Raw genomic sequence first — 17,516 nt, forward strand, 5'->3', positions numbered from 1 at the left:
TTAGGACACAGGGTGGAGAGTCAGACGATTTTCCCATCACAATTGGTTTACATCAAGGGTCAACCCTTAGCCCCTACCTTTTTACCTTAATTCTGGATGTCCTCACGGAACAAATCCAAGAGATAGCGCCGAGATGCATGCTCTTTGCAGATGACATAGTCCTCCTTGGAGAGTCGAGGGAGGAGTTGAATGAGAGGTTGGAAACTTGGAGACGAGCTCTAGAAACACATGGCTTTCGCCTAAGCAGAAGCAAATCGGAGTATATGAAATGTAAGTTCAACAAAAGAATGAGGGTTTCTAACTCAGAGGTGAAAATAGGAGACCATATTATCCCTCAAGTCACACGGTTTAAATATCTTGGGTCTGTAATACAGGATGATGGGAAAATTGAAGGGGATGTGAATCATCGCATTCAAGCAGGATGGATGAAATGGAGAAAAGCAGCGGGGGTGTTATGTGATGCAAAGGTACCGATCAAGCTAAAGGGAAAGTTTTATCGGACTGCGGTAAGACCGGCGATTTTGTACGGAACAGAATGTTGGGCGGTCAAGAGCCAACATGAGAATAAAGTAGGTGTAGCGGAGATGAGGATGTTGCGGTGGATGTGTGGTAAGACTCGACAGGATAAAATTAGAAACGAAGCTATTAGAGAGAGGGTTGGAGTAGCGCCTATTGTAGAGAAGATGGTGGAAAATAGACTTAGGTGGTTTGGGCATGTAGAGAGAAGACCGGTAGACTCTGTAGTGAGGAGAGTAGATCAGATGGAGAGAAGACAAACAATTCGAGGCAGAGGAAGACCCAAAAAGACTATAAGAGAGGTTATCAAAAAGGATCTCGAAATTAATGGTTTGGATAGAAGTATGGTACTTGATAGAACATTATGGCGGAAGTTGATCCATGTAGCCGACCCCACCTAGTGGGATAAGGCGTTGTTGTTGTTGTTGTTGTTGTTGTTGTTGTTGTTGTTGTTGTTGTCGTCGTCTTTGGATGGACGTTGACAAAATTGATTTAAAATGAAATTATTTTTTATTAAAATTAATTTTAAAATAATATAATTTATTTTTGAATGTTTTATTATAAAATTAAGTTAAAAATAAAATTTAATACAAAATTTTAGATTCAACTTAAATACTATTTAAAACTATTTCAATATAGAATAATTATATTTTTTTTTTCAAAATCAATTTCACACTTAAAATCAATTCGTAAAAAAAAAAAAAAAACAAATATGCACCTAGCATTTGAATCCTTTCTCATGTTGGCTTCGTGGCCCACCTGTAATGGGGACCACCGTGACTCTTTGTGTGGGTCCCCCTTGTTTATTCTTTGTGTTTTTGCTGTGAAATCTGAACCTCACGTGTTGTTGTGCTTTAAAATGTTGTTTTCATTGTTTCAAAAGTTCTTCTTTGTCTTCTCTTGTACTGTGCCTTCTTGCTCTGCCAGATTTTGGATTGAAGCAAGAAATTTTGGCTAAGATGAAACTCACACGGAGAACAAAATCTTAATTTCTGCTTCAATCTAAAAAGTTTGGCTAAGCTGCACTAGTATTTTCTGTTAATCATCTTAATCATAATTATGTTTAGTTATTGTCTTCTCTATTTTTGTATAATATTCTTGTTTGTGTTCACTTTGGTTTTTAATATTGCCAAGTGGTGTCATGTAATCTATGTAATTCACCTAGTGAAATAAGACTTTGTTGTTGTATTCTTGTTTGTGTTCTTCATTTGGTTTTTCTACATTCTTCTTGTTCATCTCATGAGTGTTCTTTTTATGCAACTTTTCTGTATTCCTCAGTTGTTGCTGTAAACTAACTGTGTAGCTGCCATATCTTGTTGTTTCTCTCCTTTTCCAGGATGGCTAAGACTAGGCCAGATGCTAAAGCTTCTGCTGGGAAGAAGAAAAAAGTGCTCAAAAAGGGACCACCTTCTTCTCAAATTGCCAAGCGGTCTCAAATACTTCATAGGAAGGGTCCCTTCTCCTCTCAACCAGCTCAAGTTGATTACGTAGCTACAGAGGATCATCTCCTCACATTACCCAATACTGTAAGTTTCATTCTAGACTTTTTTTGTTATAGCCAGATAGATAATAAGGATTTACATCTGAAGTTAGTTGAGTGCATTCTGCTTAAATTATTCAATATTTTAATATATTATTCACTTTTTGTCATACTATCCTCTGTTAAGTGTTAAGCCTTTCAAATATTCATTTCCTATCTATATTTATCATAGTTTCTCTTTCATCACCCTGTCAAACCTTGTGGCTTTGAGTCCCTTTGGGGGAATCCATTTTCTGTTTCCATTTTTTTCCCTTTGCTTATTTTCCTGTCATTTTTTGTCCATGTATAAGATGGCCATAATATATTACTTCCTCAGCACACTTGTCTTGTTTATCTTGACTCTGCTTTATACTACTAACTCATACTTTATTTCTCCATTGTTATTATGGAAAGATAGTTTTTGTGGATAATTTGTTAATTTCTCAGCGTTAACATGATGGTTCATTGGTCATTGTTGGCATGAAATTGCTATTAGAAGTTATCCAACTATCAAAGTTTTAGTAGAGCAAGCATTTGAGTTTTTTGCCTGCCATGTAATATCAATGTAAGGAAGTTTCTGCAAGTTTAATGTTCTGATTTATGTGACCTTTTGTGGATCAGCATTCTGCGGATTTGCTTGCACAACAGTTCTGTTCACTGGTATGTTTCTATATCTGAGATGGAACCATATAATGAACATATCTTTGTCTATTTGTTTTTTTTTTAATAGTTTAATCTGCCTATTGTAGATGGTACGCGAAGGATATGTGAAGGAAGTGCCCGGATCCAACTTAAACCAAACCGTGTGAACCTTCCATTGGGCAATCAATCTACTTCCCCATATAATGCTGTAGCTGAAATGCAACAATATGGAGAAGCCATTCCTGGTCAACCATCCATTGAAGTTGCAAAACCAGCTAGTGGCAGTAATGCACCTATAAACCTCTCTCAGAATCTTGTAACAAACCCAAGGATTTTGCCACCTGGAAACCCTCAAGCCTTACAGATGCCCCAAGGACTTCTCTCTGGACTCACAACATGCAGTACAGCATGTTGATGATGAGTGTAAAGTGGTTAAGAAAGGGTGATGAATTAACGTATTAAACCTATCTATGACACATCAATTAAATGTTGCCGGGGCTAAAAAGATTAACTTAACTGTCAATGTAGAGAGAGTTCAAGTTAAAATATATGCACGGGTGAACGTGTGACCCCTTGGGACAAGTTTATCTTTATCCTTATCCAGATTTTTTATAGGATCATTCATATAAGCTCGAATCCAACTCGATCAAAGACCCGATAACACGAGAATGGGACAAAATCCGATCAACTCAACTATGAACATAAATATATCAATATTAAACATCGTAGTTAATTAAATCATATAATAAAAAGTATCAATATTAAATTAAGGGTATGTTTTACATATATATATATATATATATATATATATATATATATATATATATATATATATATATATATATATAAAGTCTAGAATCAAACCGCCTTTGTACAGAAGGCAGTGTAACTATTTTTAATAAATTAGTGTGGATAAGCTAGATAACAAGATCATTCAAACTATGTTGACACCTTCTTGGTGGTTAACCAAAGATACACCAAATAACAAAAAAGGTATGTGGGGACTAAGGCAAAATCCATAAACAAAGTGAAATGAACTTACAAGAAGGGAGAGCAAGAGATTCACCCCACCAACAAAATGTTGTCTCAGGGGACACTCCATGATCAGGCAAGGAGGTCAACAGAGGTATTCCCTTCTCAGAAAATGTGTGAAAACAACAAAAACTATATCTTTACAAGCATAAGGCACCAAGGGACCAAGTCAGGGTCAGCAAAAGCATTAACAACTAATTTAGAGTCAAATTCAATCCAAACCTGGCTCCAATGCTTATCCAAAGCAAGCTCCATGGCAAGAATAGCTGCAAAACATTCAGCATCCCAAAACGATCCCATGATGATCACAAAAAATGCCATCGCTACTAGCATTGCCACGATGATCCAGAGAACCTCTTTGATAATCCGAGGCTTGGGAAGATGAATTCCTCTAAATAGTTCTTCAAATGGCCATTGAGATGGTCAGAATTGCATCATTAAAAAATGTGGAAGTAAAATCAAACTAGGTTTAGACCACATAAAGAAAACCCATCAAAACTAATATTGAGCCAGATTGAGTCATGCACACTCCTAATTTGAATAACTAGATTTAGACTGTTGATTAACAAAATTATTTTAAATTGTATTTCGTTAGAATATATTTTATTTTCATAGATTACATATTAAAAATTAAAATAATTAATTTGAGAAATATTTGAAAAGGAGTTGTGACATGAAAAATTTGTCAATATTATTAGAAAAGTCAACTGAGTCAATATATTTGAGAAATATTTATTGGTGAGATAAAAGTTTTACATTGCAATAATTACAAACATAATTATGTAAGAGCGTCTCATTATGTTAAGTAACTAATATTTATTTTGTAGAATATAATTATTGACTTTTATTTATTTGAGAAATTTAAAAAAAATAGAAATGATTGATTCAAGTGTAAAGTAATTAAGAAAAGGCAAGTATTAAACCTATGACACATCAAGTAAAATCACGACGTGGCAAAAATATTAACTTAGTTGTCAATATTACTTTTTATTTGTTTTGAAAAGTTGTCAATATTACTTAAACTTCAAAATTTTTATATTGTAAATAGAAGATAATACATACATAGAGAACACTTTATTTATATTTTTTTCTAATACTAGTGAATGGTATTTGACATGACTGAAGTTAAAGGAATGTCACACCCAACGAAAGATATAGCTTGTTTTTGGCTGAATACAAAAGATATAGCTTTTCTAGCCTTTCAATTCACAGGTCAGGATAGAAAATAAATATGATTGCAAGATTATAGGTTCTACATAAACCATTGGCACAATTACAGAGAAGGAGCTTAGAGGGAAACACCTGCTTTTGCACAACAATTTTTTTTTAATTCACACATTCCCTTTGTCTCTCAAATCATGCAAGAATTTGCAGTTGTCCCCATAATAGCATCTCCCACGGGCATAATGTCTACACACCTGCTTTTGCTTATCATAGCTTTCTCTATCTGGTAGCACCTGTTGAGAGTGGTTTGCATTTGCCAAAGGCATCCTATGATGATAATGATGGTGGTATTTCAGAATAACAGTTGGTTTTTCTCTGAAATGGGAGTCACCATAATTGTAGTATGCACTATGATCAGCTCCCCTCCTCATGTGACCAATATCAGAAATATTCCTACAGTCACCTGTGCTCCAAGCTTGCTGATTATGCATATTGTCAGTAAATGAGGTTCTTCCTAAAGTTTTAGAATCAACATGGTGTCCAGTTACAGCTGCTGGTTTATGTACAATAGAGGATGTTTCTTTCCTTATGTTGGCAGATAAACCTGAATTTCGAGATGGAAATTCTGGCTTTTCTGGATTAATGGGTACATTTGTTTCTTGAGGTTGATATTGTGGCCTTGTAATGTGTGAATTTGATTGACTTTGGTTCCTTGCTGAATCCTTTTTGGAGACCCTGAACGAGTAGAATGCAGAAGTAAATGTAATTATTATGTAAATATAAGTAGTTAGTACTACTTACAGTGTTAGAAGACAAGATACTTTAAATCTGAAATTTTGTACCTATTTTCCTTAATTTTTTTCCTCTTTTCCTTTTCTTGCATCCTTGCTTCTCTATCTTCCCTAGCAAGAGATCCCCTTGAGTGTTTTTCCATCAATATTTTCTGCCTTTTTGCTTCATCCTCCCATTTCTAAAATAAGATATGGAACTTAATCATTAAATAATATGGAATAACTCATTGATATCAGAAGGAGGAATGCTGCCAAATGAGGAACCTGTCTCAAAGTCTTTAACCTATAAAGGTTTCGACCCTTTATCAGTAGGGGGTAAAGGGGAGGGAGAGGCTTTTCTCCTTTGCTCCAGAGTACTTCAATCTTTAGAAAAAGCATATTGTTACTGGAAGAACAAAATAGTGATTCAAAGATAACCTACTTGCTGGCGGCTTAATAAATTACACTGCTATCCAAGAGGGATAATGTGCATCTTTATTGGGATATAACAAAAAAATATTCAAGAAATGGAGACCGCAGCTCTTTATACTGCTGTCCAAGAGGGATAATGTGCTTCTTTCTTGGGATATAACAAAAATCCTTCAAGAAATGGAGACCGCAGCACTAAAAGATTCGTATAATAGTAGCATACTTTTAATTTGCAAATTGAAGGCATTAATCCCTTATACAATAACCATTAGGTCAGTATCCATCTAAAAGAACGATCTAAAATTTTTCTAACCGTAAACGTATGCTGTTGTTTAGCAGCACCATAACTTTCTTTCACTATGCGGCCTGCGACAATCCTTTTGCCACAAGGTGGACCACTTGCACTCCTGGATGCTATGTTAAACCTGAGAAACCAATTCTGATAAGGAAATGGAAGATAGGAGTAATTTAGCAATAACTTCACCAACATCATTAATCTCTCCTTTGGAAGTCAGTCATCCACTGGACAATATATCCAATGGCATATATTAGTGAATAGTAAGCATAATAATGCTGTGAATGTCAAGCTTTATGTATGCCTTTAAAAAAAAATAAGTTCATAAAATATGGCATGTGAGATCTCTGCCATTTATCATGCATTGAGAAAGACCAAAGTAAAAAGAACAGCTTACATTTCATAGACATTTTGCTCAAACAAAACAACATCACCAGTGCATGCATCACCTGCATATAGCAAATATTTTCAGTTTCTGCAGCCTGAGACGATAAAAATAAAAGGCCAACAGAATTTGAGCCAACAGATAGTGATTACACATATAAAAGATGTGGCACACTGCAAAAACTGTAAAACAGATCATAGAAATCAGAACAGTAAATAATATAAACAAGAAAAAGCAAATATATATTTAATATTTTTAATAATGTATCTACTGGTGAATCCTTAATAGATTTGTAAAAAAAAGAACTCAATTAGAAATTTGACCAGTAATTCGCATAGCGAAGAGCCTCCGGGCAATGGGGTACGAAGTTTTTAAATAAAATGTTAAAAAAAAAATACTAGGAGAGTGGGACCGGTCCTGGGACTGGGCCACTGGGACTATGAATATTGTTGTGGTCAGAGTTATGAATTATCAGATTTTTTTTCTTTCAAACTTATGAAGAACACAAGGAGGCAGTTTACATATTATGTTAACCTGAACAAGTAATCTTAATTTTTTGAAATGCTACATTTAAATAAACATATTTAAAAAAATCGTAAGTACACTAACCTTTACAATTCAACACAAAGCTTGAAGGTGGATACTTCTTCTCCCCTCCATTTAAAATACTGAAAATCCAAAGGAGAATCAGAGAAATCGTACAATTTTCTTTGGAAAAAAACAACTAGTTGCACACAAAATATTAATTACTCTAAATGCTCCTTTATGCGTTGTATAAGTGTATCCTTGTTTCCAGTTAGCCTCAGACCATTCTTCCTCAGATACAACTTGCATTCATCCACTTTCAATTTCTCTAACGGTCCCACTGCCAACCAAAACAATTGAGAAACGAACATGTTTAACAGAAAAGCTTAAACACATATAACACAGTAAAACACACATAAGGTTCCATTTCCACTTTTAAGTTTTAAGTAACAAGTAACAACACAAAGGGTTTAAGAGAAAACTTGTTTAAAGGTGTTGTTATGTATCTAACATGAAGCAAAAAATAGCTAAAATATTATTTTCCTCTTCACATTAAACGTCAAAATGAAGAAGAAGATGATTAACCTTGGATTAATTTTTGAACTTTCTGAAAGTTCTCTCCATCATGAGCAGAAGCATTCACCTCCTCGCCTAGACCCTTATCTTCGACAACGCTGCAAACACCAAACCACCACGAAATAAGGCTTAAAAATCCGATTTTGAAAAATGGGGTGGAAAGGAATCATGAGATTACCGCGCTTTTGCCTTGTGCTTAAGTGAGAGGATTGAGAACTTGCTATGAGTTTCTTCGAGCAAGTCGAAATCAGGGTCTTCTTTCGAATCGTCCCATTCGGAGTCCGGGTCGGATCCTTCGAACTCGGTGGTGATTTCGTGCAGCTCCATAGGTAAATTTTTGGTCGCCATTGATGGATGAAAATGTTGATAGTTTCAGCAATGTAAATATGGAACACAATAGGGTCGTGACCGTTGCAAAGTCAGGGTTTTGAAATTGGCGTGAGATTCAAAAATAAATAAATAAATTTAGTTAGATTAATAATTAATAATATAATATGTAGTATATTATTATTTATTTTTGTTGTTAATTATTATTATTATTATTATTATTATTATTATATTATACAGTTAAATAGCTGATTTTTCTTTTTAAAATTCCTTCGATATTTATTGACATAGCTTTTAGATTTCGAGTAAATAAAAAAATATATCAAAGTTCTTTTTTATCTTAAAAAAATGTTTTTTTAAGTATAATAAAAAAAGTTGTGCAATGTTTCTATAAGAAAAGATAGAGTTTACTTTTAATATATTCTCGGTAAAAAAAATAAAATAGTTAATTAATTGAAAATTATCCTATGTGTCACCTTTAAAATAATCATTACATAGTTAGTTAATTAATTGAAAATCATTACAAAATTTATAATTAGATGAGAGTGTAAAAAAATTAGATTATCAATGAATATTAATTAAATGTAGAACGAAATATGGAGGAAAGAAATAAAAGACATAAAAAGAAAAAGAAAATAAACTAAAGAGATATATTATTTAGATAAATAGAAAGAGTTATGATTCTTGAACATTCACACAATGCAAATATTCGATCAATATATTTTATATTTATATTCCATTCTTTTTATCACATAATATCATCTATGCATTTATATTTCTCCAATTTTTATCTCGAATTTTTATGTATAGATACTTATGTGCTATGGTTATAGATTCTTTTTAGTCACAAAAGCGATTCCATGGAATACAGAATGCAAAAAAAACTTATTATACTTTAAATAATAAAAATAAATAAACTTAAAAGAATTAAGGTCATTCTTTTGGTGCAATCTTAGGTCTTCTTGACTATAGGGTTTTGATGTTACTTTTCAATTGCAAGGAAAAAGAGTTCAATGTGTTATTAAACACCTATAAATAAAGATAAAAAAAATAAAATATAATTATCCTTTCATAAAATACATGATTTCAATATTTATTTACAATGGTTATTTATAGTATTACCTCTGTGTATATCTATTTTTAAATTTAATTCAAATTCAAAAATATCACTATGATGCATGAAGGCTTGGTTAGTTATTTGGAAACGACCAACTAGATATACTTGGTATCGTAAGGAGCAAGGGAGGTTCTGATTGTTAAGGAAATTCCTATGTGCTCAAGTAAAACTACTAGTTTGAAATAGTAATAGAACTTTTATCAGTTATCTCTTAAAAGATTCATGTTTATCAAAGTAATTCTAATTAAATAACTAAGGTTTTGTATAAATCATTTTATCAAAGATTTGTTGTAACAATTTTAAAGAACAATGAAAAATAATAATAAAATAAAAAATAATTGTAGAAACATAATTAATCATGGTATTGTTACGAGAATTTAGAGATTTGAATAGACAGGACTGAACTTGATTTCTCTTATTTCAATGTAATAACCATAATTAATCTAATTATTCATAAAAATAATCTTTAATTTACAAATATATTTCAACCCTAATATGGATAGAACCTACATTATTTAGATTAATTCTCAATATGGATGGAACTTGGTTAGTTGGATAAGGTGTCCTCCCCTAAGCTTTCAACACTACTATTTCCTTGTTGGGCAAGTTGGTCTGGACTCTAGTTAGTGGTTGCAGCACTGTTTGGGCCCTATGTGAACATTTCGGATGTCGACCTGTGTCTCAAGGACCTTATTCATGATGGTGAATGAATGTTGTCTGATATCCATACAACCCTTCCTACCAACTTTATGGAGCTGCTTAAGAAGGTGGACCCTATAACTGCGGCCAGACATTAATGATAGTTGGGTTTGGAGTAATTCCAATAATGGGATTTACTCAGCTGCCTCTGGTTATAGGTGGTTTTCTTCCCCTGGCCACCAAACTAACTATGCTTCCACTGTTGGCTTTAAGTGGTTGTGGAAATTAAAAATTCTTGAGAAGCTGAGATTGATGCTTTGGCTGGTTCACCATAACTCCCTCCCAACGAACACCACCAGATTTCGGAGGAACATGGCCTTTTCTGCTGCCTGCACTCATTGCTCCCATCCCAATGAGGATTCCCTCCATTGTCTACGAGATTGTCCCCATTTCTAGGATGTGCATGAGGTTCTATCACCGATCCACTTTCCTTGTGCAGGATATCCTCACTTGGATTAAATCTCAAGATAGTGGAGCTTGGGGTACCTGTATCGCTTCGATGTGGTGGATTTGGAAGTGGAGAAACAATCGCATTTTTAATGATGATAAATGGAATCTGCAGCATGTTCTGAGGGAATGGATCACTGGTTTCTTTTACTTTGACGGGTCAGGGGATAGCACAGAGGCAGAGATCTTAGCCTTGATTCATGGGCTAAAAGGCTTACACCCCCTCTGCTGTGAGATGGATGCTAAATTTCTGGTGGAGATCTTTCACTTCAGGGAACTGTCCTTAGCTGCACCCCCACGCGGTGCTTATTGTCTCATCCCTTTTGTATAGTTCATTCTCCTTGTGTAGCCTCTTTTTGTTTTTTTTTTCACAGAAGCAAAGAAAACGCCCAGCTACTCTAAGATGTTGCCACCTCTTGAAGTGCAACTGCTCATTTGCAATATCTTACAAAACATTCATCCTTAAAAGACCGAAATGTTCTGTTTACTTTTATTTTTCCTTTCAAAATCTTGAATGATAATTATTGCTTGATTCAAACAATAATCTTACAATAATTCATTTAAACAACAGGGCTACATCAACATCAGTTAATAAAAATAATATTGATAAACTTGTTCATCTAAATGCAACAAAATACAAAAAGCTCAGATCTTGAATATACTCTATAAGGTAAATTGTAAAAGCGAAAATTTCCCCGTTTTAGAACGAGTATTCCACACTACTCATTATCATTATGTTAGCTGTATATAAAAACGCAATTTTAATTCAGCGGCTCAAATGGAAACAATAAAATCGAAGAGGTAATATATTTAATTCATTAACGCAATAATCCTGAAAATAATTGAGAAGTATAAAGAAGAAATGCCTACATGCATCCCCACGGGGATAAAGTTTTCTCATATCCTGGCTCCTTACTATAAAGGTCAAAAGGTTCCTGTTCCAGAAAGACTGATCCAGATGTAACAAAGGATAGTCTTTTTTTTTTTTCTAAACCGAAGTTGTCAAGAAAAAGTTGACATCATCTCATGCATAAAGGGTTCCCACCAATCTGTGCAAATCTGGATAATCATGTGAGAAAAGCAAGAAGCCACAGAATCCAGGTTTTAAATTTCATACTGAGCTCGATCACCATAGTTTATTTTTGATCCAGAAAAGTACGAAGACAACTCCAAAAACAATAGCAACAGGGGCCCACTTCCGAATCAGAGCCTACAGAAAATATTTGATTTTAAATTATTTATTCACAATGCTGAATATAACCAGAAGCTTCAAAGCAAATCATCACGTCCTAACATTACACATGATCCAACAACCGTCAACTTATCATTTAATACTTATAGAAGGCTAATGTTTTGTGTTTAAGAACGCATGCACTGCAAAATATCATCAGGATTTCAGAGAAATGGTAAACATGCTATAGGGTTTCGTCTACATTTATTAAATTGGTACATCATGGAATGACTTAAATAGTGATATAGGAATATCTTTAACTTGCATTTAGAAACCCGAGCGACACTCACTATATTAATATATCTGCAGGGATAGGCAGTCTGCGCCAGTTCATGAAAGTTTACAAATAAAAAGAGTAAAAGACCATCAACTGATCCAATATATAACATTTGATGATAGACCATCTGGTTATAATTCTTTTTAACAACCAAATACTACATAATAACCACAGGCTACACAAACTAAAACTAGCACATAAAAAAGCTTAGACTTCAAAGTTAATACAAGTGTGGAACATTTATAAAAAAAACATAACTACAGCCCCAGTACATGAACAATATTCAAGTTAATGGAAAGGATTTATAACCAAAAAGTAAAGAACGTGTCATGTTCCAAATCTGTGTCATTCTATTTAGGCAAAAGCCAATAGAAAATGCATAACAGAATAAATTCTAACTAAGACAAAATCCACACATTGCATGCTTCTATATTCAATCTAAATTACCAAAGCAATTCCTAGCACGCAATTTCCAATTGCAGCATGATATTTCTGAGACGAATCAAATTAAGACATGTCATCATCCAAATAGAAAAAGGATAGACTAGCAAAATAACAAAAATATAAGATATCATGTGCATGATGCCGGAAAGCTGATAATGACTAACCTGCCGGTTTAAATCTCTAGCCTTATCAGCATATATGCGAGATTCTGATGATAAGCGACTGGACATTTGGCTGACCTCTGCAAATTAGATTTTGAAATCAAATAGGACATAAATTTCAAATTTCAAGTAAAATCATCAAATACACCAAAACATACAAACAAAAATTAAGCTGCATTAGAAGTGGAAATAAGAGGAGATCATCTATCAGAATAATGGAGGTGGAAGTGTGGAACTAGGAAAGTTTAGCAGAAGTTTCTGAGAAAAATCTTTATAAGAACCTCATATCCAGGTTAAGAAACTAGGAGCAGGAAATTGCAAGCATTTGAAGTTAATGTTGTAAAGATAAAACTAATATCCTATTCAAAATGATCTTATGTTCATTTTATTTAACATTAACTGGGGCACATTTTGATTGCTTTTCCATTGCAGCAGCTTATCGAGAGGGTGAATACGTCTCTAGCCTTTAATTTGACATGGCAATCATCCCTTAAGTGAAGATAAGAACCACAACTTGTGAGATAACTAATAAAGATTTCTATCAGAAAAGCTAATATTATAGACAAGTTTAGAAGGACAAAAGAAGCTTGGACATTGTTAACTACAGCATCTTTATCTCTACTCAAGCCAAGTGACTGACAATCAGGCAAATCCAACTAAAATGGATGCATACATAATAGAGGCCTCAATTCCCATAATACTATATTCTTAAGGAAGTTTGTGACTACAAATTTAGATGTTGCATTCCAATCAATCAGCAGACAATGATAAAACTAAAATTATTCAGAGAATTCAAGAAATATCTTACGGTCCAACTGTTCACCAACACCAAGAACTTCCTGCACATTCCGAGTCATTATCTGGTGGACTTCATAGAGTTCATCATTCAACTTTGCAATATTGCGCTGAGTATGGGTATCCTGATAAAGTTTCTTTGTCTTCTGCATAAATGTATCTTTTAAACAATTAAAAGGAAAAGAAAAGAAAAATAGATTAAGCACCAACGAAAAAAGAGAATAATGCTATAAATGGTAGTATATGACAGTATGGAAAGTGATATCTACCAAACTTAATGAAGGCATAAGGTCTTGCAGCAGTTTCAATTTGAGACCCATTAACACGCTCAAACTCGTTCCTGAGCTCTTCAAGATATTGAAAGGCTAGTTTCTTAGGGTATGCACGATCACACATTGTCAAGTAACAGACCCGTCCTTCTATAATATAACTAAGGCTCTGTTAAGGTCTCTTTAGGCTATGAAAATCTTCCAAATAAAGTTAATGCATTTTTAAAAAACAATGTAACTAACATACATGATACATATCAAAAACAGTTGAAGACAAGAAAGTAACTAATGAACTTGCTAAGGAAGCAACAAGCAAGGTTGTGGATCAACAAGATAGTATCCCAACTTTCACATACATACAATATATAAATGCACCATCTGAATTGTAAACCAACAAGATAAGGGAAATATGTACCAAAAAAAACAAACCCAGACCTAAGCTTCTTCTAATGTTCAAAACCCAAAGGTTTGCAATTGTAAAACAATAAAATAAGCACGGGAATAACTTAAGTAATATGCAGCTAAGCATCTTGAGTTTGACGATGAGACACCTAGCATTAACTGGAAGATGGCGGCACATAAAATAACATCAAACTATAGATATCTACACAATTTTAATAACTAATCATCACTCATGAACTCCCTGATATCATATCTACACTCCTAACATCAAACTATAGAACCTGTGATTTAGGACAAGGAAGGGTAAAAATGCATTTGGATGAGCCGGGTCATGCAACCCGACACAGAAAACCCAACTTGAAAATTGTCCGATCCCACTACAAATCCCACTGAAAAGTGATTGCATGCACAATCCAGCTTGAGAGAAGGCCATGAGATTGTAAAGTCGTGCTATTTCACAATTTACCCAGCAATCTTGACAACATCGTGTCGGATTGTACGACCCTAAGATTTAACTTGCAATTTTAATAACATTGGGTATTACACTCATATTTCATGTATTGTACAATATAATAGCACAATAAGTAGGATAATCATGCAATTCTTATTCGACTACCAATACATATTATGCAATAACTATGATTCTATAAGGATACTGAAAAACATAAGGGCCAGTTTCAACTGACATCCTTGATGCTTCATAATGTCCTCTTGAGAGATTCTTAAACAAAGCCTTGACTTGCAGTTTGTAAAATTCCGCATCTTTAAGATCACGACCATCATCCAGACCTTCAGCTAGAGGAAGACCATCAGTAACACGAGCAATCATAGTCAACTTCACCATCTTTCTAAGTTCACAATCTTCCAATCCAACTCTAAAACTTTGCAACTAAAACACTGCAACACCAAACCAAGAGACAGAGACAAATCAACGTTAGTCAGATTCAAGCCAGACAAAAACTAAATTCGCAAAAAAAAACATTGTTTTCCTTCCCTTCATTCAATAATTAAATACTAAATAGGCCACTAAAAATATAATTAAGAGCATCTTTAATGCTGGATCTTGGGGATGGATCTTAAGCTGAAGATCTGATCTTCCCCAGATCCCTCAAGATCTCCACTGTGTAGATCCCCTTCTTGGGGAAGAACTATGAAGATCTGCACAGTTTTCAAAAAAAATTATCAAATGTGACAGTTACTCGTAAAACGCGGGAGGAAGAAGAACAGTTGCCATGGCTCGACAGAAGGAGATGAAGAAGAAGGGAAAAAACAACCCAACCAAAAAAAAACAAACCAAAAATAATGCATACCGGCGGAGGGGGGGGGGTCGCACGGAGGTCCGGAAGGGGAAGGTGGGTGTCGCGGCGGAGGCGAAGGGGGAGGGGGAAAGGAGGGGTCGCGCGGTGGGGCGCCGAGGAGAGAGAAGAGAGAAGAAAAATGTGAGGAGAGACAGGAACGGCGCCCAAAAGAAAGAAGAAAGAAGAAGAAAAAATGTGAGGAGAGACGAAGGAGAACGTGAGAGAGAAAGAAACGCTAAAAAAAATAAAAAATTGTGTGTACAGTAAACATTAACCTGAATTTGGCATTTATGTCTTGGAGTTGTAGATTAAAATAATGACATTATGTTAAATTTAGATTCGCACTTACTAGATACTTGCAAACTACACTCTAGAAGAATTCATCCATAACTAGACTTCATGGAACATATGTGAAACCTTAGAGTCACACAACAATCATGAATTTTTTTATATTATTGTGTCAAATTTATGTATTTTTTATTTGTTTAACATTTAATTATAAATAAAAATTAAATTTATATTCATTTTTCTATTTTTTAATATTTATTATTTTTTTCCTTACATGTTTTATTAATTAAATATATTTAATTTAATAAATATTTAAATGAAATATTTATAAGTGAGATTCACGTAGAACTGACTAAAAGTGATCTAAAAATTCGAGACTGAGATTTAACACTAGAGAAAATGAAAAAAAAAATTGAGAGATTTTTAATTTTACATTGAACAGTAAGATTCACATCAAAAACTGATTTAAGATCTTAATTAAAAATCTCCAACTAAAAATGCTCTTAATATATTAAAAGTTCTTCCTACAAAATAATAAGTGGGCGTATGTTTATATATATATATATATATATATATATATATATATATATATATATATATATATTAATTACTGAACATTATTCCCTTATCACTCATTGTTTGTTTGAGGGAAAAAAAAAGATGAGGTAGAAGAAAACAATTTAATACTTATAATAAAAATGTTTTTAAAAATTTTATATTTATTTTTTCTTCGGTTAATTATATAAAAGGAAAAATATTTTTTTTTCTATATATTTTCAATGAAATCTTGTTTTTAGTTCAAAGTTTTATATTATCTAATTTAGTTCCTTTATTCCAAAAAAAAAAACTTGTTTTAATATATGTTTGTATATTTTTGTCATAAAAGGCAGGTGTCGCTATAGTTATTAGACTGTGCATGCAAGTGACCAATTTTTTCTTCCCTTACTTTTGTAAGTTGCAAGTTCCAACTACCAAGATAGTTCGAGAAGCAATTACATATGTGGCAATAAAAATCATGTAAACACGATGCAGTGATTTTCTGTTTTATTTGTTAACAAAATCTCATTAAAGGTTTTTATTTCTTCTTAACTTCCATGTATATTAGTCAGCCATAAAACAAAATGTGTAATTGGAATTCATCTGTTGCAAGGCTTTAGTGGGTGGGTCTGTCACACTGTAGGGTGTCTAATTTTTGCTGGCATTTGGTACATCTCACTTATTTTCCTTTCAACTAAGCGTTCAAAAAACTCTTATTTGCCTGTCAAACTTCAACAACACATGAACAAAACTGTGATGATTAGAATGAGATATAATATAAACTTCTTTTTTATAGTATAAGAAAGCTACGAGTTGAACCACCCTAGTCACCAAGAATATGGTTAACAACCAATATATACAAGTCATGTCATACTTAACTTTATAAAATTATCACATCTTCTGTTTATAAAATCCAACATAAACATGTGTGTCACATTATAACGCAAATATCTAATCCTAGAAGTAGATAACATGTTTCCATATTCTCAATTCAACTCTCTAAGCCACTGCTCATAGAATGAAAGAATGAGGGAGGCTGAACCACGCTGAAGAAGCAGGGCACATGCTTGATTTATCTAAGTTTTGAGCTTGTGTCATACTTCTCCAGCATGGTTTTTTTCTCTTACGACTATAAAAAAAGGCAATGTGGTTTTACAAAATCAATGTGTCAGCCACAAGGTAAGCTCTTCCAATTGCTGTGTGTACATGTATTAAGAGAGATTTCATAATAAATAATACTGCTGAGGTTTTGGTCTTTAACCGAGCTGAATGACAGTTGTATGATCCATGTAACTTTTTACCTTACTAGGTGTATCAATCAGGAAATCCTGTAACAACTAGACTTTATTTAAACGCCTTCAACGGCGATTC

General features: G+C 33.6%; 2 protein-coding genes across 4 annotated transcripts; both read right to left on the bottom strand.

Moving 5' to 3' along the window:
• Window positions 1-4,836: 4,836 nt before the first annotated feature.
• Window positions 4,837-8,258, bottom strand: LOC100815642 (zinc finger CCCH domain-containing protein 62). 2 transcript variants are annotated; one of them, XM_003548325.5, is made up of 9 exons: window positions 8,032-8,258; window positions 7,863-7,951; window positions 7,503-7,617; window positions 7,362-7,420; window positions 6,765-6,816; window positions 6,386-6,497; window positions 5,929-6,027; window positions 5,716-5,843; window positions 4,837-5,608 (listed from the first exon to the last, which is right to left on the bottom strand). In XM_003548325.5, the coding sequence occupies exons 1-9, from the start codon at window positions 8,199-8,201 to the stop codon at window positions 5,041-5,043; spliced, it is 1,392 nt and encodes a 463-aa protein (XP_003548373.1). In that variant the 5' UTR covers window positions 8,202-8,258; the 3' UTR covers window positions 4,837-5,040. The 2 variants fall into 2 exon arrangements, with proteins under 2 accessions (XP_003548373.1, XP_014623988.1); XM_014768502.2 differs by lacking the exon at window positions 5,929-6,027.
• A 2,980-nt stretch (window positions 8,259-11,238) lies between these two features.
• On the bottom strand, window positions 11,239-15,636 carry LOC100779110 (25.3 kDa vesicle transport protein). Of its 2 annotated transcripts, none has more exons than XM_003547771.4 (6): window positions 15,333-15,636; window positions 14,679-14,919; window positions 13,621-13,781; window positions 13,365-13,511; window positions 12,560-12,636; window positions 11,239-11,653 (listed from the first exon to the last, which is right to left on the bottom strand). In XM_003547771.4, the coding sequence occupies exons 2-6, from the start codon at window positions 14,864-14,866 to the stop codon at window positions 11,570-11,572; spliced, it is 657 nt and encodes a 218-aa protein (XP_003547819.1). In that variant the 5' UTR covers window positions 14,867-14,919; window positions 15,333-15,636; the 3' UTR covers window positions 11,239-11,569. The 2 variants fall into 2 exon arrangements, with proteins under 2 accessions (XP_003547819.1, XP_006598843.1); XM_006598780.3 differs by having other exon boundaries at window positions 14,679-15,180; window positions 15,333-15,580.
• Between the last annotated feature and the right edge of the window lie 1,880 nt (window positions 15,637-17,516).

Source organism: Glycine max, chromosome 16 (genome assembly GCF_000004515.6).
Source record: "Glycine max cultivar Williams 82 chromosome 16, Glycine_max_v4.0, whole genome shotgun sequence".
NCBI classification, from domain to species: Eukaryota; Viridiplantae; Streptophyta; class Magnoliopsida; order Fabales; family Fabaceae; genus Glycine; species Glycine max.

Coding starts and splice junctions, on each gene's coding strand:
- LOC100815642 (XM_003548325.5), bottom strand. CDS start 8,201: ATGGCGACCAAAAATTTACCTATGGAGCTGCACGAAATCACCACCGAG. Junction 6,817..7,361: donor CTTTGTGTTGAATTGTAAAG/GTTAGTGTACTT, acceptor TGCTATATGCAG/GTGATGCATGCACTGGTGAT. Junction 6,028..6,385: donor AACAACAGCATACGTTTACG/GTTAGAAAAATT, acceptor CTTTTTCTAAAG/ATTGAAGTACTCTGGAGCAA.
- LOC100779110 (XM_003547771.4), bottom strand. CDS start 14,866: ATGGTGAAGTTGACTATGATTGCTCGTGTTACTGATGGTCTTCCTCTA. Junction 13,782..14,678: donor ACTGGCCCTTATGTTTTTCA/GTATCCTTATAG, acceptor ACAGAGCCTTAG/TTATATTATAGAAGGACGGG. Junction 11,654..12,559: donor CTAGAGATTTAAACCGGCAG/GTTAGTCATTAT, acceptor TATTTTCTGTAG/GCTCTGATTCGGAAGTGGGC.